General features: G+C 32.2%; 2 protein-coding genes across 2 annotated transcripts; both read right to left on the bottom strand.

Annotated features, from left to right (window-relative positions):
- Positions 1-8,444: 8,444 nt before the first annotated feature.
- LOC123204831 (probable leucine-rich repeat receptor-like protein kinase At1g35710) lies at positions 8,445-13,177 on the bottom strand. Its single transcript, XM_044621634.1, has 6 exons — positions 13,134-13,177; positions 11,515-12,705; positions 11,001-11,415; positions 10,170-10,841; positions 9,048-9,726; positions 8,445-8,731 (listed from the first exon to the last, which is right to left on the bottom strand). The coding sequence occupies exons 1-6, from the start codon at positions 13,175-13,177 to the stop codon at positions 8,445-8,447; spliced, it is 3,288 nt and encodes a 1,095-aa protein (XP_044477569.1).
- Positions 13,178-17,103: 3,926 nt separating this feature from the next.
- Positions 17,104-20,358, bottom strand: LOC123204830 (MDIS1-interacting receptor like kinase 2-like). The gene is made up of 2 exons (XM_044621633.1): positions 17,529-20,358; positions 17,104-17,432 (listed from the first exon to the last, which is right to left on the bottom strand). Exons 1-2 carry the CDS (start codon positions 20,356-20,358, stop codon positions 17,146-17,148), a joined length of 3,117 nt encoding a protein of 1,038 aa, XP_044477568.1. The 3' UTR covers positions 17,104-17,145.
- Between the last annotated feature and the right edge of the window lie 1,774 nt (positions 20,359-22,132).

The following is a 22,132-nucleotide window of genomic DNA, read 5'->3' as shown; positions in this document are numbered from 1 at the left end:
CAATTTCATTCTTGTGAATCTTGTCGAAAAAATTAGAATATATTTTGTAAAATCCATTACCAAAATCAAATATATTCAAAAAAGGCAAGAAAGGCGAGATTGGAGAAATGGAAGAAAAGAATGGGGACAGAGTTAAAGAATGAATCAAGGTCAGAGAAAATAATCTTTGTGCAATAAGAATCATATCAGACGTGCTATTTGTGGTTAGGGAGAATTGTAGGCAAAGTTGAGTTCTTGGAACTGAGGTGTGCACCCTATTGTGTCTACTATGTTCTATCACACACTATTAGGCCCTACTACAAACAATTTAGGAAGAAAAAATTATAGGTGTCATCTCATAACAACCCTTATGACTAAAGTCATGAACTAGCATTTGTGCATCTTGAGCCACTAACTCAACCCATGTTCATATTAGCTTTCACCATAACTTGTCTCTTATGCCTTGTCTATCCACATGTGTGGTACCACTAAATACCTTATGTATCCATTGTAATACTTTCATGTATGCTCCAGGGGCATTTTAATGTTTTTCCTTACACAAAATTTCAAACTACAAGTGCATGCACGGATGTGCAACCTTTATGCACAGTTATTTATATCTGAGCTATAAATTTGAGTTATACATTCGAATAAAACTCGAGTCAAAAGGTGTTCGGGCTCAGTTCAGTTTATATCCACCCCTATGTAGGGTCATATTCTCCTATTCATAGAATGTTGGTGCATTATCATCAAACTAATGCAACAACACACATAACACAAACCTTGGAATCACTATTCATTTGGTATGTGCAGTTTTTTTCTTTTTCAAATTTAACCATCCAAAGGGTCTCCAATTCACACCGAAGTTATATCAATGACAAAGAGGACTCAAAGAACATTCTATCAAGCTATGATAGAAATCATAACTCATCAGATAAAGCAATCAAACATGTGACAAATTCAATGGCAAAACTGTAATTATCTTACAACTCTCTGCCATGCAACTTCAAATACATGCCCATGCAATCAGTTTGGATTTTAAGGCAAAAACATAAACATTGACCAAGGCATAAAGGAAATTCCACCAACCTCGGGGTCTTCCACCACCAATTCTTCCACCAAGAATGAATGGGATAAAGGAAAAAGGAGAATGCCAACAAAGCTTTGCTTCAAACTTTCATTACATCAATTGTCTAGCCTTTTACAAAGTATGGCCACCCCTTTTTATAGGAAAGAAGTGGCGGCAAGATACAATATTTTCCTACAAAGTCAACTAAAAATGGCATGAATTAAGCTAGATCATTCATTATAAACCAAATCCATACATAGTAATTAACTAATGACAAAAGTTAGTTGTTTTTTCCTTAATTTTAGGAATTATGTTTCCTAACGAAAACAACGAAATTCTAATTTAGTTCCAATATAACTAAAAACCAATTTTGGGCTTCTCAAAATGATGCTTGGACGTTTGGGCCATTGATGGACTTCCAAAGTCACACTTTTAGATCAATTGGAGCAAGCTATTCATTTGGACCTTGGGTGCATGTAATGAGACTATACCTAAAAGTGGGTTTGGGCCAAAAATGAAGAAGGATAACATCCTTGGGCTGGTGCATTCCTTGACATTCATGCTCTTTAGCTTCTTGGGTGGTAAGTAGGCTTGGGGTAGATTTGGAGGCCGAAAGTGAAGAGGTGGCCGAATATGCATCAAATGTCTCTCTAACTCTTCAGGAATTATCACTTGAAAAAAATATGTCTGATCAATTGCAACTAGTGACGAACCACAAGGGCAATTCTCAAAGAATATAACACTTATAATGAGTACTAAGTTGGATATCAAAGAATATACAATTCTCAGATAATATAATAATGTTATATAGATTTATAATAAGTATTAAATCGGATATCAATAATGATGTATCACTGTGTGATTAGGTTTTGTTTTATTTTTAATTTTAAATTACTTAATTATATAGTGAGACATTATTATTAGTATCTAATTTGATATTTCTTGTAAGTGCACAAACTTTTATTGCAAAGAACATCTCCATTCTAATATACCTTAAGGAACACAAATAAACCTTCCATCCTGTGAACAAAAAGAAGACCTCTGATTAGTAGTAAATTTGAAGGACTTGTATTACGAGGATTAACTGGTGGTATGTGTCTTTCTTCGGCTAAATCCTATATTCTGTCCTTCAAAATTGTTTCTTCTGAATTCATTAGAAGTGTTGCCTTCCGCTTGTTCATCGATTACATTATGCAGGTTTAGCTGCATATCTTACCGCCCCCTTGGATGTCATCAAAACAAGAATGCAAGTACAGGGATCAACTGTAAGGTATCATTTTCTTCAATCATCTAGTTTTAAGGCGATGCATTTGTCAATAGACCTTCTCAAACTTGGCTTTTAAATGGATTCTATGTGAAAACTCACTCATAGTTTTAAATGTAATATTATTGGGAACTGATAGTTACAAGGGCTGGTTGGACACAGTTCATAGGATCTGGATGATCGAAGGTGCCAAGGGAATGTTCAGAGGAAGCATCCCCAGGATTACTTGGTATATTCCTCCGCCTTCACCTTCATGGCTGTTTAGTTCCTCAGAGACCATTTGAACCAAAAATTAGATAATTATTTTACTGAAGAAGCTACAAGTTTGTCCATAGAGAAAAAAGAATCTATACGAGAAGTCTCATAGGATAAATCTCAATATTGACCCAAATTGTGTATCTTCTCAGGAACCCAATTAATCAACTAAGAGAACATTAATTAATCCATTTAAATTGAGTAATTTCCCATCTCTTATTTTGTTCATTATAATGTAAGTCCTTTGCTTGTAATATTTTATGTCATCAGTGGCACAAAATTGTTTGAGTACACTTTTAATTGATCACCTTTTAATGAGTTTATTGGGGCTCTTTTTTTTTTTAAGCAATACTATACGTACCTATTTTGGATGTATAAATATATACACACTCATACATGTTATCACATTATTGAGTGTTATTTTATTCTTAATTTAAATCACTCAATCATATAATGATAAATATAAGTGTATATATATTTGTGTACCCAAAGTGAACACAGATAGTTTTATTTTTTTTTCCTTTTATCTTTTTTTTGGTTAACAATGAACACTAGTATATTGACGAATGAAAAAAGATACAAAGATGGACTAGTCCTACTATATAGAGTTTTACCAAAAACTCAAAAATCTTCCATATATGAACACAAAAAAGTAGTGAGACTGATTCCAGGGATCAACAAAATTAGTGAAATATAAGGCTTTTCAGGAAGAAGATCTGAGTTTGAGTTTCTACTAAATTTGTCAAACCTTAATTTTACTAATACAGTAGTTATAGGTTCACTCTTAACTAAGTCAATTTAGTTAAAACGAAGTCAATAATCTATTGTTTCTTTCATTATTTTGACACATAACATATCAAGAGAAAGGTTTACTCTTAAACAATATTGGATAAATTTTTCTTGAATGACATAGTTGAAAATATGCAATTCTATCTAAATCAAACCTAAGATAATATAATTTAACCCGATCATATCTAGTATTGCATTTAACCAATACGTTTCCAGTTATTTAGAATAGTGGTAGATTCAATATTTGATTTTATTTTCTATTTAATATAGGAATATAAGTGATTAATCTCAAATTACTAAAGAAAAAAAAAACTTTATAATATGTATTTTATAAATTGATAAATCTACCCTTTCATGGATACAAAACTAACTGCGGAATTACCAATGATGGGGGGAAAATTATATTTCTCAAACGAGCTGGGTGGACAAAACATTTTCTTGAAATTAACGTTATTTGGATTCTTTATTATTCCTCGCCAGCTCAGCAATACATTGCCATATAAATTCCCATATGGCTCTTATTTTGTTGACAAGATTCAGAAGTATGAACTCGATTTCGTAAGGAAATTAGGGGTGGGATTAGAAACGGTGCGGGAGGCACCAAGAATGGGGAATTTATAGAGTCGGGTGAAGTGAGGGAGTTTTATAAATACTGGGGCAGGTTCAATACCGTGGTGGACTTCCTTTGGGTGGAGGGCAAGACGGCGTCGGATAGGGAGGAGTTGAAAGGAAAATATAATGACAGGGTGAAAAAATTGGCGAAGTTAGTGAAAAAGAAAGATAAAAGAGTGATTGATTGGCTGCGAACGGTAAATTAGCGTAGGAAGAAGACTGAATTTTGGAGATCGAGAAGTATTTCTGTGAGATATGTGGAGAAAAATTTCAGAGCGAGAAGCATGAGTAATGGGTAAAGCACGTGCAGGATGTGGTTGAATTTAGGCAGAGTTTCGCGGAAGAAGACAAGGAGGGGGAGGAACAGTCAAAACGACGTCGGCCTGGGACTCGTGTATATTTTTTGAGAGGAAAACGTCTCCGAATTGAGGTTCATGGAGGGTGATGCGATGTCGTTTCATTGGTCGGGGTTTAGTTGCCAAGGTAAACTAGGATTTATCACCTGAAGTATAATAATTAGATTTATAACCAATGCATCAAAAAGTAAATATTGCGCATCTGATAAAAGGAGGATTTTACTTGATATAGAATTTGCAGGATTCGGATACAATGGACAATTCAACTCTGATTTTTATTTTAAATTCAAATTGATGGGCTATAAATATTTAGAAGTTTTATATTTGATTAAAAAAATTAAAACTTAGCATTATACCTCCATTGCTCAAGGTTATTAGGGCTGATGTGCTGTCATTTCATTATTAGGGGTTTAGTTGCACGTGCTTCCTCTATTGCTCACATTTCTCCCTCTGAAACTTCTCTCCGTATACCTCACAGGGAGTATTCCTTGGTCTTCTTTTCCATCTCCAATTCCTCTATTTCTCTTTTTGCTCACTTAATTCTCTTCATTCACGGTAAATCAATCACTCTATTATCTCCCCTTTTTACGAACTCTGCCATTTTTCTTACCCTGTCATTATAGTCTCCTTTCAACTCCTCCCTCTCCAACACTGTCTTGCCCTCCATGCACTTGAAGTCCATCACCGTACTGAACCCACCTTAGTATTTATAAAACTCCCTCACTCCTTCACCGGACTTTGTAAATTCCTTATTTTTGGCCCCTCTTGCATTGTATCCAATGCTATCCCTATTTTCTTTATGAAATTGATTTCATTCTTGTGAATCTTGTCAAAATAATCACTGTACACTTTGTAAAATCTGTTACCAGAATATAAATATTTGGAAAAGGCAGGAAAGCGGGGCTAAAGAAAGGGAAGAAAATATTGGGGACGAAGTTAAAGAACGAATCAAGGTTAAAGAAAAGAATCTGTGTTCGGTGAAAAGCATACCATGTGCACTGTATAGGTTCGAAGAGAACACTATAGACATGGTTGAGTTCTTGAAGCTGAGTTGTGCACCTTATTGCAGCTATAATGTTCTACTATAGACTATTAGGCCCTACTATGAACAATGTAGGAAGAAAATCTCACATGTCTTATTGTAACGAGCCTCATGACTAAAATCATGAACTAGCATGTATACATCTTGAACCACTAACTCAACCTAAGTTCATAATAGGTGTCACCATAACTTGTCTCTCATGCTTTACTTATAATTACTTTATCGACATTCTCGATACTACAACATACCCTATATGTCTATTTTAACATCCTGAGTAGAAATGTCAATTAGGCTGGGTCGAATAGAGGTCTGACATAAAGCACGAAAAAAACACTACATGAAAAAACCCGACCCAGTATTGTAGCGTGCTAGGCTGGCCCATGGGTCTATTGGGCCGGGTCTCGAACTTTAATATTAAGCCCATGAGTTGGTCCAGCCCAGCCCGATACTGTTTAAAAATAAATTTTTTTCTTAGCTTCTTCCTTGTGTGTATCTTTCTACCTTACGACACAAGGCTTCTGCTACAAGGCAGAAGCCTTGCTTTCCTCTGCTACAACTCTACCTTGTAGCAAAAGCTTTGGCCTTCATTTTTTTTTTAATTTTTTAATTATTTTTTTTTTGTTTATATAAAGCCATTTAATTTTTCTTCATTTTTACTTTCATTTACAAATCTCTCAATCTCAATTATTTTATTATATTTTCAATCTCATTTTCTCTCATCAATTCTTTTTCAGAAAATATCTGAATTCACAAATAATAATTTTTTGTGTTTATAATTTTATTTTTATTTTTATTTTATCATTACAAAATATTACAAATGGATCAAGTATCAAGTTAATTCAATCCATTTGAATATTATCATAGTATATATTTATTTATGTTTTATAATTTATACAGTATGCAAATTAATTTATTTATACTATGTTACAATTTATAATATTTTTCATCATGTAACTACGGTATTTTTCCGTCATAAGCGAGAGATTATAAATAAAATATTCTAAATATTGTCCTCAGTTTTCATAATTGAAAAATAATTTGTGTTTAAAAATTTTAAATAAATTTTTTTAAAATATTGATTAAATGGGTCGGGTCAACCCATTTAAAGCCCGGCCCGGCCCATTTAAGGCCCATTTTTATATTAGTCGGGCCTTGGGCCTTTATCTATTAATGGGCTGGCCCAACCCCACCCTTTAGCCCGATTAGCAAAGCTTGAGCCAGCCCGATCCGACCCATCGACACCTCTAACCTGAGGTACTTGTAGGGGTATTTTAGTCTTTTTCTTGATTTACATTTGAATGCATATTGGAAATAATTAAATACAAGAATGAGTTGATATTTGGCTTGATAAATGATTGTGCATGAAGAGAGCATACCTATTAATATATTGTGTTGTATCATACCCGTGGGTTGGCTGGGTTGTGCTCGGGCCTGAAAATCAAGCCTATGGGTTGGCCTGATATAGCTCGCTACTATAGCAAGCCAAAGAAAATTCAACGTAGATGTAGAACTATAGGGTCTTGTTTTGCACCCAAACAGTGTCAAGCATCGTTGCATTAACAGCCCAAAAACCACTAACATTCTTTTTTTTAACATATAACAGTTCGGGCGACACCTATCATCTTCACCATTATGTTAATTAATATTATAAACAAATACTACACCATTGAAGAAGGTAACAATAAATTGCTTTTACTAGATCACGATCAGTTGGTGGGTCTACTACAATTAACCAAAGTGGTTCAGCGTGGGAGATATAAAAAACCTCAGAATCTTTAGAAATATGTGAGTACATGGTCAAGTACGTTGTTGCATCCGATCAACCCTTTACTAACACTAAGGATGGTACAAAATAGTGTTTAACTAGTATTTAAAAAAAAAACTCTTAGGTCTACACTTAGATTTGACATTGTTAGAAATTATAAATTGATGAAATTAAAAATTATGGAAGAATTAATGGTGTTATTCCAATTATTCTGATTTATGGACAACTTTGTAATCAAGATCTATTATACCTTTGTGCAATTGTCCATCCTATTAATTCTAATTGATAGTTATGTTAAAAAATTATTGTATTTATGATAGTAAAATATCCTCATTTTGGTGTTACAATTTATTAAACATTAAAAAACATTTTTAATAAATATAAAATAAATAACTTTATTTTTACAATTACATTTGATAATGCTTAAAAGAATGATAGGGTAATTGAGTTAATGATGAATTATTTAAATATATCATTTGGTGGAAAATTATTTCATATTAAATATGTATATTATATTAAGAATTTAATAGTATGAGATGGTTTGAGTTTAGCAAAAAGTCACATAAAATTAATAAGACATGTCATCGATTATGTTTGATCATCTCCAACTCATATACAAGCATGATATCAATGTATAAACAAATGGGTTTAAGATGTAAAAAATTATAAATTGATCTTAAAAGACTCTAAACTAGGTGGAATTATTCGTATCTCATATTGAAGTCATGTGAAGTATATGAAACAACTATAACACAATTTTTTATTACACGACTAAAAGATCCCTAAAATCCCTTTTGTTTTTTTATTGAGTATGATAGAGATTTTATAAGTTTATTATCCCACCATCTATCTAATTTTATAAGTATCAAACATATCTATGTGAGGAATCAATAGGTGCATCACACAAAAATTTTCTTGCTTTAAAACAAAATTCATGGTGTACAAAATCAAGCAGAAAGTGTTGTGATGTTTTCAAGTTAGTGAAGCAATAGATCAAACATTTAAGTCTGACAACTACTTCAATCTCAATAGCTGAAAGTGTTATGATGTTTTCCAGTATACAATGTCTTTTTTGGTCATTATAAATGCTGCATAAAGAGATGAATTTTACTTAAATGTAGTTAAACATGCATTTCTTAGTTTTGGAACTTTTATTTTGCATAAAGCCTGATCTAATACATAAAAGTCACAAGGGAAAAAGCCATGCCTAGGAAACTAGATGCATGCAATGAACTAGAATAACAAAATGACACATTATTTTTATTCTACTGTAGAAGACATTCTACTAAGTATTAATAATGATATGTTGTAGTTCAAAACATACGAGAAACCACATCCATGGTTGGCCTATATTTTGGATTGGCACCTAAGCAATCAATTGCTAGCTTTATGACTACCATTAGTTGATCTTGAACAAAAGGCAAAGGAAGTGGAAGACGTGGATCCAAAATGTTGTTCAACAACATGTTCTCCCAAGTGAAAGAAAAGGATAGAGAAGGAATGATATTGCCAGGATGATTTCCTTTTATCACTTCTAATGCTAACACTCCAAAACTATATACATCACATTTCTCAGTTACCTTTATCGTGTAAGCCAATTCTATAAAGTGAAAAACAAATCATGAGAACATATGTTGTAATTGTTCCTTATGTATGTAATTAATGAATTAGACAACAGAAAATAAATTATATATATCTGGTGCAATATATATCCATATATGCCTACAAGTTGTGTCCAATTGGATGAGTTTGGCTTTAGAAATTTTGTAATTTTAAAGTCTGAAACATGAGCTTCATATTCTGAATCCAACAACACATTTTTGTTTGATACGTCTCGATAGACTATTGGTGGGGAACAACCATGATGCAGGTAGGACAAGGCTTCAACCACACCTTTTAAGATTTTACTCTTTTACCCCAATCCAATTCTCTTGCTGTAGCTTCATTATTCAAGAATGTGGCTAAGCTACCTCTTTCAAGATACTCATAAATTGAAAGAAAGTGTTGAGAATGTACACAAAAATCGAAAAATTTCACAATATTTTGATGTCGTATCTCTGGTAATGACCTTATTTCATTTAAAAACTCTTTTTGGTCATTTACCTTGTCAAGATGAAATGAGTGAAATTTCTTTACTACAAAAATAGCCTCTAATAGAACTTGTGCTCTATAAACATTGCTAGACCCATCACTCCCGATGCAATACTTGGCATTAAAATTCTCTGTTGCACTTACAATTTCTTCATACATTGTTTTTCCATCAAAATTTAATACTGAAAGAAATTTATCCTCATTCACCTTTCCATGTTCTTTCGGTAACTCTTGTTTCTTTCCTCGAAAACAAAAGAACATTATTGTCACAACAATTAGAAGAGCAAGTGCTCCCAAAGAAACAAAGGAAATTACCAACCTCTTTCCTAAGACATGCTTTTGTGAAGTGAAAGTGTTATTGCAAGGTGTAAATCCACTAACACTACCACACAATCCTTTATTCCCATGTAATGCTTCAATTGGAGCTTTTCGGAATGCTTTGTTGTTGGGAATTGGACCATGTAACTTGTTATAAGATATGTCAATACGTGGCAATCCATGTATCTTCAAAACAACTTAGGATGAAACCAGAAAGGTTATTGCAGGAAAGATTTAGATATTCTAAACTCTCCATTTTACAAATCTGAGATGGTATCTCTCATTTGAGTGAATTGTGACTTAAGTCTAGTTCTGACAGTTGAATCAAATCACCCAATTGAAATGGAATTTCAAGACTAAACTGATTGTTTCTCAAATTCAAGTAGTGCAATCTTGACAGGTTCCCTAATTCTGTTGGGATTGACTTGCCTAGTTTATTTATAGACAAGTCAAGGTACTCAAGATCTGTGAGTAGGCCAACTTTACTAGGTATACCACCAGAGAGTTGATTCCCCCGTTAAAACAAGCTTGTTAAGAGAAGTCAACTTTGTAAGTTCCACTGGAATCTCTCCAATTTTTTAAGAAAGGTTAAGTTCATGCAGTTTGATCGAATTTTGAATTTGTGGCACAATGCTCCCAGTAATATTGTTTCCAGAGACATTTAAAGTGCCTAACCGAGAGCACCTTCCCCAATTAGATGAGATTTCACCATAAAATTTGTTGTGACTGAGATCTATGAAAGTAAGATTTGGATAGACACCCAAATCTTCATAAATGTTTCCAATAAATTGGTTCTTTTCGAGGCGAACTCTTATTAAGCTTTTGCAATCTCTCAAATCTTGGGGGATATGACCAAGCAAATTGTTCTCACCAACAGAAAAGTTAGTAAGTGATTCACTTCGACAAATATTATAAGGAAGATAACCAGTAAAGTGATTGTAAGACAAATGTAGTTCAACCAACTTCAAGAGATTTCCAACTTCATATGAAATGATTCCAGAAAGGTTATTGGTGTGGAGGTATAAAAATTTCAAATTACTCGGGTTTCCAATAGAGTAAGGAATAACACCACTCAGTTGATTTGTAGTCAACTCTAAATCCAAAATAAACTTCAAGTTGCCTATCTCCTTAGGAATGACACCAAAAAGGTTGTTGCTATAAAAGTATAAAACTTTCAAATTGCTCAGGTTTCCAATGGAATAAGGAATAGAACCATTCAATTGATTTTCACTCAAGTCAAGACTCAAAATAAACTTCAAGTTGCCTACCTCCTCAGGAATGACACCAGAAAGGTTGTTGCTCTAAAGGTATAAAACTTTCAAATTGCTCAAGTTTCCAATGGAGTGAGGAATAGCATCACTCAGTTGATTTGTACTTAACTCTAGATCCAAAATAAACTTCAAGTTGCTTATCTCATCAGGAATGACACTAGAAAGGTTGTTGTTATAAAGGTATAAAACTTTCAAATTGCTTAGGTTTCCAACGGAGTGAGGAATAGCACCACTCAGTTGATTTGTACTTAACTCTAGATCTAAAATAAACTTCAAGTTGCTTATCTCATCAGGAATGACACCAGAAAGGTTATTGTTATAAAGGTATAAAACTTTCAAATTACTCAGGTTTCCAATGGAATGAGGAATAAGACCACTCAATTGATTTTCACTTAAGTCTAGATTCAAAATAAACTTCAAGTTGCCTACCTCTTCAGGAATGACATCAAAAAGGTTGTTGCTTTGAAGGTATAAAACTTTCAAATTGCTCAGGTTTCCAATGGAGTGAGGAATAGCACCACTCAGTTGATTTGTAGTCAATGACAAATTAAAAATGAACTTCAATTTGCCTATCTTCTCAGGAATGACACCAGAAAGATTGTTGCTAAAAAGTTATAAAACTTTCAAATTGCTCAGGTTTTCAATGGAATGAGGAATATGACCACTCAATTGATTTTCACTCAAGTCTAGATTCAAAATAAACTTCAAGTTGCCTACCTCCTCAAGAATGACACCAAAAATCTTGTTGCTCTGAAGGTATAAAACTTTAAAATTGCTCAGGTTTCCAATAGAGTGAGAAATAGCATCACTCAGTTGATTTGTACTCAGCCCTAGATCCAAAATAAACTTCAAGTTGTCTATCTCCTCAAGAATGACACCAGAAAAGTTGTTGCTATAAAGGTATAAAACTTTCAAATTGCTCAGGTTTCCAATGGAATGAGGAATAGGACCACTCAATTGATTTTCACTTAAGTCTAGATTCAAAATAAACTTCAAGTTGTCTACCTCCTCAAGAGTGGTGCCAGAAAGGTTGTTGTTATAAAGGTATAAAAATTTCAAATTGCTTAGGTTTCCAACGGAATGAGGGATAGAGCCACTCAGTTGATTTGTACTCAATGACAAATTAGAAATGAACTTTAAGTTGCATATCTCCTCAAGAATGGTGCCATAAAGGTTATTGCTAAAAAGGTATAAAACTTTTAAATTGCTTAGGGTTCCAATGGAATGAGGAATAGGACCACTTAGTTGATTTTTACTCAACTCTATATCCGAAATAAACTTCAAGTTGCCTATCTCCTCAGGAATGACACCAGAAAGGTTATTGGTGTGGAGGTATAAAACTTTTAAATTACTCAGATTTCTAATGGAACGAGGGATGGAGCCACTCAATTGATTTTCTCCCAAAGCTAAATCTGTTAGAGAGTTTAAGTTGCTTATCTCTTTAGGAATAGATTCAGATAACTTATTTATATAAAGGTAAAGGACCTTTAGATTTGTTAGGTAACTAATCTGAGGAGGGATGACACCGAAGAGCTCATTCCCAGCTAGATCAAGGCATGCAAGATTGGGAAATAATGAGAAAGAAAGTTCATGAAGCGTGCCTTTTAGACTTGCACTGGTCAAGCTAATACTTGTGATACTTCTAGCACGATTACAAGAGATTCCAAACCAAGTACATGGACTTATCTTGGTTTTGAGGTGGGTAAAAGTATTTGTGGCATCTGCAGAAGAAAGAGTCCATGATGGCAGAAGAGAATGACTCTGGTTTTGAAGGCTGGCTTTCCATTTGAGAAGAGCTAGTGCTTCTTGAGTAGAATTAGAAGCAACATCAGATGAAGAATGAGACAGAATAGCAAACAAGAGTAGGAAAACAAGTGAAGAAACTCTCTGCAAACTGACAACCCCATTGTTTCAGAAATTATGTAATGCATATGATAATTTGGTAACACTGATATATATATATATATAAGCAACTCATAATGCATTCTTTAATGCTTGAAAAGTTTTCCCCTCTGATTTCCTGCTCACTAAATAGAAATTTCTACAACCTCTTGATGTGGATACCAAGAAATGTTTCTTGTCCTCTGTTGGCAATCACAAATGCATATAAGGTCAAACATATTTGACTTGACTTAAAAGTGTCTTTGTCAATTGTTCTGCATTTATTCATATTTAAAAATGAAATTTAAGAAGGCAGAGGTGAAATACTTTAATTTTGTTGCTCACAAAATTTTCTACACATCAATTTTTTTTGCAACTTGCCCCTTTGGTCATGTGGACAATAAATTTTCTGCAACTCTAATTGGCAAATTAATTTCTCACATAGTTACAGAGTCAAGGTCTTTGTCTTGTGTAAGTTGTTCCATTTTCCACAAGGAATTATCATAACTTTAGGTCCCTTTTCTCTTAAATTTTTAGCATCTTTACACACGCGTAGACGTGTAATTCCAGGTTTGTTGTTTTGTTGAGAAATTCTACACAAAAATTTGCTACTTCTTGCCCCTTGTGTGGACACTAATTTGCCTATTATTCCACAAAGAAAATGATGTTGCATCAATAGAAGTCTTGATTCTAACATTCAAGTAAACTCTAATATTAACGTACTTGGCACTCAAATCAATATCTTTGTCTTATGGGGTTAACATTATCTTCATGTGTGAGTGGTTCTACTTCTATCAAGAATTTTCATTACCTGGCCTTCTTTCTTTTAAATCTTTACCATCTTTACTTAGTTTAAATTAGAATCACTCGGATGATAGAGTGATTTTGCCATGTTTAAAAATTTCAATATATAATATTTCAAAATTAGTTAGAGTTCTGATTTTTTAAAAGATTTAAAAAATTAAAAATTAAATTGATAAAAACATATTAGTATTTAATATTTATAATAAGTGTTAATGATAATTTTGTAATTTTAATAAAAGAAAAAAAACTAATTTTAAGAAAAATTAATATATCTATTAATAAAAATGAATGATAGATGAAAATTTAGTTTTTTGAAACTTAAATATGTGAATTGTAATTTTATCAAATCTTGGGTGGGAAATTGTCATCCAGTCTCAGAAATAATTTGGCATGAAAAACGTGAAAGCGGTTTAACTTTGATGTGCTGTGTGGCGTCCTAAGGTGTTTGGGCGCTGGGTCGGGGAGGCGAGATGATTGACAATTGGGGTCTCGGTCTTTCAAAATTTAGGACACGCTTTGTATTTCCATTAAAAATTCCAGGCTGTTAAAGCCTAAAGCGCTGCGTCGGTTTGTCTTTTTATCAATAAGGCCAAATCACTATGCCCACCCGAGGTAAACTGATTTTTTAAAATTTTTTCTATTAATTTTAAAAATTTTATTTATCCACTCATAACTGTTTAAATTTATTAATTTTAAGGATAAAATCGTTATTTTATATTTAATATTAAAAATAAACTTAAATATGATTTTATTTTTTCTCTTTAAATTTAAAAAAACCGATTTTTCTTCTCTAAATCAAGTTTGAAAAAATCATATTACCGTTTAGTTTCAAAATCCATTTATTTTCTCTGATGTCATCGCCAGTCGTCTCTCCCTCCTGACGGTTTCTCTTCTTTTCACAGTCTGCCTCAACTCTACCCCAATCCTTTCGACGTTAAGAGACGTTATCTAGAAAGAGAAATCATCTTTCCAAACAGTAAAGACGAGAAATATGACTTTTGAATCAAGGTTATTTATCTAAAAATTTTAATATTTTATCAATTTTGTTAATCTCTAATATTAAATTATACAAACATATTCATATAATTTAATATGATAACAATTTTAAAATAAAAGAAAAATAAATAATTATATTATTTAATCATATGCTATTATTTAAATTTATACAATTTATTTATACTCATAATCTTATTTATTTGAGATTGTGACCGTAAAATTACAATTTGGAACGAATTGGAATGTAGAAGTTCATATAAAAAGATGGCACCTCAGCCGGCCTCTAAACGGGAAACGGTCCCCTGCACTGCCCACGTGTTCCACGACGGTGGAAGGGCCTAGGGGTGTTTTTGAGATTTTGACATGGAAGAATTTAGTTTGCCATCATTCCTTTCAAACAACCGATAATAATAATTGCTAGTTGGAGTTATAAATATTAAATTAAACATAAAATTCAATTAATAATGATTTTATTTCGAAAAAATAAATTGTTTAACCAACGCTTTGGATTAGTTTATTTGGCAAAAGACTTTTATTCAATATTTTTAAACTTCGACTGAATTATTTAGTTGGATCAATTGAATTATAAATTAATTTATAATATTGATTTTATAATTCAATTTAGTTAATATATAATATTAATTTATTTAAAATTCAATTAAATTTGATAAATTTATTGAATTGAAAAAGTTATTTAAAACCAGTAATTTATAATTGATTTTTTCTTTATCTATGTAATAGAGTGTCAATTGTTTAATTAACATATTTAAAATTATATTTTATATGTTTTATATTTTAAAAAGTGGTAAATATTTGATACCATTTAAAAAATACATAATAATTTAATAATCAATTAAATAGGTTGGTTCTTCGGTTGAACCGATCAAACTGTAAACATTGTTTTTCTTAATGGAAATTAACAATTTGACTACGACTCAATTTGAATTTCTTGATTTAAATTCGAGTTTAGAAGAAACAATCAAGTTTCAATCTAAGGATGATTCTTGTTTTCATAAACAAGTCCTATTAATCCAAACTTTCACATTAAACTAACTCAAATTATATTATTTTTTAACTAAATTTGAATTCATTTTATCATTTTCTAATCGATTTTAAATTAATTCATTTAAATTAAAAACAAATTTGAATTAAATTTTATCCAAACTCAACTTAAATTGAATCGAATACAGTTAAACATCTATGTCTACCTAAAATTGAACCTCGTGTACATTTTCCCCACAACAAGCCTACCAAAAGAGGATATCTCGATTGCTATGCTTTTCTTATTTTATTTAAAAAAATTACTTTGATTTTCAAATCTTCACGAATTTTAGAGTTATTTTATTTAAAAACTAGCCTACCAAAACAATGTTTAACTAGCATTTTTTTAAAAAAAATCTTAAATCTAAACTTAGATTTGACATTGTTAAAAATTATAAATTGATGAAATTAAAAATTATGGAAGAACTGCTTGATTTTAATGGTGTTATTCCTATTTTTTTGATTCATGGACAACTTTGTAATCAAGATATCCGATACTTTTGTGCAACTATCTATTCTGTTAATTCTAATGGATAGTTATGAAAAAAAATTATTTCATTTAGGGTAATAAAATATCCTCATTCTGGTGTCACAATTTATCAAATATTAAAAAACATTTTTAATGAATATAAAATAAATAACTTTATTTTTATAATTATATTTGACAACACTTAAAAGAATGATAGAGTAATTGAGTTAATGATGAATAATTTAAATATACCATTTGGTGGCAAATTATTTTATATTAAATATGTATGTTATATTAAGAATTTAATAGTATGAGATATTTTGAGTTTAACAAAAAGTCACAAAAATAATTAAACATGTTATCATTTACATTTGATCATCTCCAACACATATACAAGCATGGCATCAATGTATAGACAAATGGGTTTAAGATGTAAAAAATTATAAACTGATGTTAAAAGACTCAAAACTAGGTGGAATTATACGTATCTTATGTTGAAATCATGTGACGTATATGAAACGACTATACACAATTTTTTATTACATGACTAAAAGATCCCTAAATTTTTTTTTTTTTACTGAGTATGATAAAGACATGGCAGTGCTCTAATAAAAATGTTGGAGCCCCTTAAAACGGTCATTGATCAATAATGTTTAGATGTTTATTATCCCATCGTCTATCTAACTTTATAAGTACCAAACATATCTATATGAAGAATCAATAGGTGCATCACACATAAATTTTCTTGCTTTAAAACAAAATTCATGGGGTACAAAATCAAGTACAAAGTGTTGTGATGTTTTCAAGTTAGTGAAGCAATAGATCAAACATTTAAGTCTGACAACTACTTCAATCTCAATAGCTGAAAGTGCTATGATGTTTTCAAGTATACAATGTCTTTTTTGGTCATTATAAATGCTGCATAAAGAGATGGATTTTACTTAAATGTAGTTAAACATCCATTTCTTAGTTTTGGAACTTTTATTTTACATAAAGCCTTATCTAATACATAAAATTCACAAGGGAAAAAGCCATGCCTAAGAAACTAGATGCATGCAATGAACTAGAATGACAAAATGACACATTATTTTTGTTTTATTGTAGAAGACATTCTACCAAGTATTAATAACGATAAGTTGTAGTTCAAAACATACGAGAAACCACGTCCATGGTTGGCCTACACTTTGGATTGGTACCCAAGCAATCAATTGCTAGCTTTATGACTACCATTAGTTGATCTTGAATTGCAAGTGAAGGAAGTGGAAGACGTGGATCCAAAATATTGTTCAACAACATGTTCTCCCAAGTGAAAGAAGAGGATAGAGAAGGAATGATATCGCCAGGATGATTTCCTTTTATCACTTCTAACGCTAACACTCCAAAGCTATATACATTGCATTTCTCAGTTACCTTTGTCGTGTAAGCCAATTCTGCAAAGTGAAAGACAAAACATGAGAACATATGTTGTAACTGTTCCTTATGTATGTAATTAATGAATCAGACAATAGAAAATGAATTATATATACCTGGTGCAATATATCCATATGTGCCTGCAAGTTGTGACCAATTGGATGAGTCTGCCTTGAGAAATTTTGCAATTCCAAAGTCTGAAACATGAGCTTCATATTTTGAATCCAACAACACATTTTTGCTTGATATGTCTCGATGGACTGCTGGTTGGGAGCAACCATAGTGCAGGTAAGACAAGGCTTCAGCCACACCTTTTAAGATATTTACTCTTTTACCCCAATCCAAGTCTCTTGCTGTAGCTTTATTATTCAAGAATGTGGCCAAGCTACCCCTTTCAAGATACTCATAAATTGAAAGAAAGTGTTCAGAATGCACACAAAAACCAAAAAATTTCACAATATTTCGATGTCGTATCTCTGGTAATGACCTTATTTCATTTAAAAACTCTTTTTGGTCATCTACCTGGTCAAGATGAAATGAGTGAAATTTCTTTATTGCAAAAATAGCCCCTGATAGAACTTGTGCTCTATAAACACTGCCAGACCCACCACTCCCGATGCAATACTTGGCATTAAAATTCTCTGTTGCACTTACAATTTCTTCAAACATTGTTTTTCCATCAAAATTTAGTACTGAAAGAAATTTATCCTTATTCACCCTTCCATGTTCTTTTGGTAACTCTTGTTTCTTTCCTTGAAAACAAAAGAACATTATTGTCACAATAATTAGAAGAGCAAGTGCCCCCAAAGCAACAAAGGAAATTACCAACCTCTTTCCTAGGACATGCTTTTGTGAAGTGAGAGCATTATTGCATGGTGTCAACCCACTAACATTGCCACACAATCCTTTATTCCCTTGTAATGCTTCAATTGGAGCATCTCGAAATGCTTTATTGTTAGGAATTGGACCATGTAACCTGTTATAAGATATGTCAATACGTGACAATCCATGCATATCCTCAAAACAACTTGGGATGAAACCGGAAAGGTTATTGTAGGAAAGATTTAGATATTCCAAACTCGCCATTTTACAAATCTGAGATGGTATTTCTTCTTCGAGTGAATTGTGACTCAAGTCTAGTTCCGACAATTGAATCAAATCACCCAATTGAAATGGGATTTCGAGACAAAACTGATTGTTTCTCAAATTCAAGTAGTGCAATCTTGACAGGTTCCCTAATTCTCTCGGGATTGACTTGCCTAATCTATTTATAGACAAGTCGAGGTACTCAAGTTCTGTGAGTAGGCCAACTTCACTAGGTATACCACCAGAGAGTTGATTCCCCATTAAAACAAGCTTGTTAAGAGAAGTCAAGTTTGTAAGTTCCACTGGAATCTCTCCAATTAAATGATTTGAAGAAAGGTCAAGTTCATGTAGTTTGATCAAATTTTGAATTTGTGGCATAATGCTCCCAGTAATATTGTTTCCAGAGACATTTAAAGTACCTAACTGAGAGTAGCTTCCCCAAGTAGACGAGATTTCACCATAAAATTTGTTGTGACTAAGATCTATGAAAGTAAGATTTGGATAGACACCAAAATCTTCAGAAATATTTCCAATAAATTGGTTCTTTCCGAGGCGAACTCTAATTAAGCTTTTGCAATCTCTCAAATCTTTGGGGATACGACCAAGCAAATTGTTCTCAGCAACAGAAAAGTGGGTAAGTGATCCACTTCGACAAATATTTCTAGGAAGAGAACCAGTAAAGTGATTAAAAGCCAACTCTAGTTTAACCAACTTCAAGAGATTTCCAACTTCATATGGAATTGTTCCAGAAAGGTTGTTGTCAAAAAAAGACAAAAATTTTATGTTGCTTAGATTTCCAATGCTACGAGGAATAGGGCCGCTCAACTGATTTCTACACAACCCTAGATCTAAAATGAACTTTAAGTTGCCTATTGCCTCAGGAATGGTGCTAGAAAGGTTGTTGGTATGAAGGTATAAAACTTTCAAATTGGTCAGATTTCTAATGGAATGAGGAATAGAACCACTCAGTTGATTTGTACTCAACACTAAATATGAAATGAACTTTAAGTTGTCTATTGCCTCAGGAATGATGCCAAAAAGGTTGTTTCTACCAATGCATAAAACTTTCAAATTGCTTAGGTTTCCAATGCTACGAGGAATAGGGCCACTCAACTGATTTATACCCAATTCTAGATCTAAAATGAACTTTAAGTTGCCTATTGCCTCAGGAATGGTGCCAAAGAGATTGTTGCTATGAAGGTATAAAACTTTCAAATTGGTCAAGTTTTCAATGGAATGAGGAATAGGACCACTTAACTGATTTTCACTCAAATCTAGTTTCGAAATAAACTTCAAGTTGCCTATTTCCTCAAGAATGACACCAGAAAGGTTATTGGTGTGGAGGTATAAAGCTTTTAAGTTACTTAGGTTTCCAATGGTATGAGGAATAAAGCCACTCAATTGATTTTCTCCCAAAGCTAAATCTGTTAGAGAGTTCAAGTTACCTATCTCTTTAGGAATAGAGCCAGATAACTTATTTGAATAGAGGTAAATGACCTCTATATTTTTTAGGTGACTGATTTGAGGAGGGATGACACCAAAGAGTTCATTCACACTTAGATCAATGCATGCAAGATTGGGAAATAATGAAAAAGATAATTCATGAAGCATACCGTTTAGACTTGCACTGGTCAAGTTAATACTTGTGATACTTCCAGCACAATTGCAAGAGATTCCAAACCAAGTACATGGACTCATCTTGGTTTTGAGGTGGCTAGAAGTGTTTGTGGCATTGACAGAAGAAAGAGTCCATGATGACAGAAGAGAATGGTTGTGGTTTTGAAGGCTGGCTTTCCATTTGAGAAGAGCTACTGCTTCTTGAGTAGAATTAGAAGCAACATCAGGTGAAGAATGAGACATAACAGCAAACAAGAGCAGGAAAACAAGTGAAAAAACTCTCTGCGAAACGACAACCCCATTGTTTCTGAAATTATGTAATGAATATGATAATTTGGTAACACCGATATATATAAGCAACTCATAATGCATTCTTTAATGCTTGAAAAGTTTTCCCCTCTAATTTCCTGCTCACTAAATAAAAATTTCTACAACCTCTTGATCACAAATGTTTCTTGTCTTCTGCCGGCAATCACAAATGCATATAAGGTCAAACATATTTGACTTGACTTAAAAATGTATTTGTCAATTGTCCTACATTTATTCATATTTAACAATGAAATTTAAGACGGCAGAGGTGAAATACTTTAATTTTGTTGCTCACATAGTTTTCTATACATCAATTTTTTTTGCGACTTGTCCTTTGATCATGTGGACAATAAATTTTATGCAACTCTAATTGGCAAATTAATTTCTCATATAGTTGCAGAGTCAAAGTCTTTGTCTTATGTAAATGGTTCTATTTTCCCCAAGGGATTATCATAATAAGAGAAAATAAATTAATTTTAAGAAAAATTAATAGATTTATTAATAAAAGTGAATGATAGATGAAAATTTAGTTTTTTGAAACTTCGATATGTGAATTATAATTTTATGAAATCTTGGGTGGGAAATTGTTCTTCAGTCTCAGAAATAAGTTGGCGTGAAAACCGTGTAAGCGGTCAACGTTGATGTGCTGTGTGGCATCCTAAGGTGTTTGGGCGGTGGGTCGGGGTGGCGTGATGATTGGCAATTGGGTCTCTCTCTTTCAAAATTTAGCATACGCTTTGAATTTCAATAATTATAAAGTTTGGACAGTCATCACCTAACGTGTGCTATCAGTTTCCTATCAATAACATTGTATGTGTGTGTTTGCTTTTTGTAGATGTAGATAAGCAATAATATTTTGTGTATAATTTTTATAAAAAAGTAATAATATATTATCATATGATTAGTATTATTTTATCTTTAATTTTTAACTATTTAATCATATAATGATATATTATTATTTGTATATAATATTGTGCATAAAAATTATACACATAACACTAATTTTCTCTTTATCGCAAAATTGTGCCATTTGTGAGCCCTATCACCCTACATTACCATTTTACTATTTAAAAAAAAAATTATCATCTCATAGGTCACTATTTATTCTAAATTATTGAAAAATAAAAAATATAACTTTTGAATCGAGATTATTTATCTAAAAATTTTAATACTCTATCAATTTTATTAATCTCTAATATTAAATTATATAAATATATTCATATAATTTAATATGATACCAATTTTTAAATAAAAAAATAAATAATTATATTATTTAATCACAAATTATCATTTAAATTTATATAATTTATTTTTAGCCCTAATTTTATTTATTCGAGACTATGACCATAAAATTACACTTGGGAACGAATTGGAATATGGAAGTTCGTATAAAAAGATGTCACCTTAGCCGGCCCCTAAACGGGAAACGGTCCCCTGCACTTGCCACGTGTTCCACGACAGTGGAAGGGCCTTGGGTTGTTTTTGAGATTTTAACATGGAAGAATTTAGTTTGCCATGGTTCCACGACAGTTTGTTGTTTTGTTGACAAATTCTACACAAAAGTTTCCTGCAACTTGGCCAAAGATGTCGGCACCAATTTTGCCTGTTCTTCCGTTAGGAAAACAATATTATGTTGATAAAGTCTTGATTCTAACATTCAAGTGAACACTTATAACGTAGTTGACATGCTAAACAAAGTTTTTGTCTG

This window comes from Mangifera indica, chromosome 20, assembly GCF_011075055.1.
Source record: "Mangifera indica cultivar Alphonso chromosome 20, CATAS_Mindica_2.1, whole genome shotgun sequence".
In the NCBI taxonomy this organism is placed as follows: Eukaryota; Viridiplantae; Streptophyta; class Magnoliopsida; order Sapindales; family Anacardiaceae; genus Mangifera; species Mangifera indica.
This window is presented reverse-complemented; position numbering and strand designations above follow the sequence as displayed.

Coding starts and splice junctions, on each gene's coding strand:
- LOC123204831 (XM_044621634.1), bottom strand. CDS start 13,177: ATGGAACAACTTACACAAGACAAAGACCTTGACTCTGTAACTAT. Junction 12,706..13,133: donor GACCTTGACTCTGTAACTAT/GTGAGAAATTAA, acceptor TGGGGTTGTCAG/TTTGCAGAGAGTTTCTTCAC. Junction 9,727..10,169: donor ACAATATTACTGGGAGCATT/GTGCCACAAATT, acceptor GTTGTTTTGAAG/ATACATGGATTGCCACGTAT.
- LOC123204830 (XM_044621633.1), bottom strand. CDS start 20,358: ATGTCTCATTCTTCACCTGATGTTGCTTCTAATTCTACTCAAGAAGCA. Junction 17,433..17,528: donor ATATGGATATATTGCACCAG/GTATATATAATT, acceptor TTCACTTTGCAG/AATTGGCTTACACGACAAAG.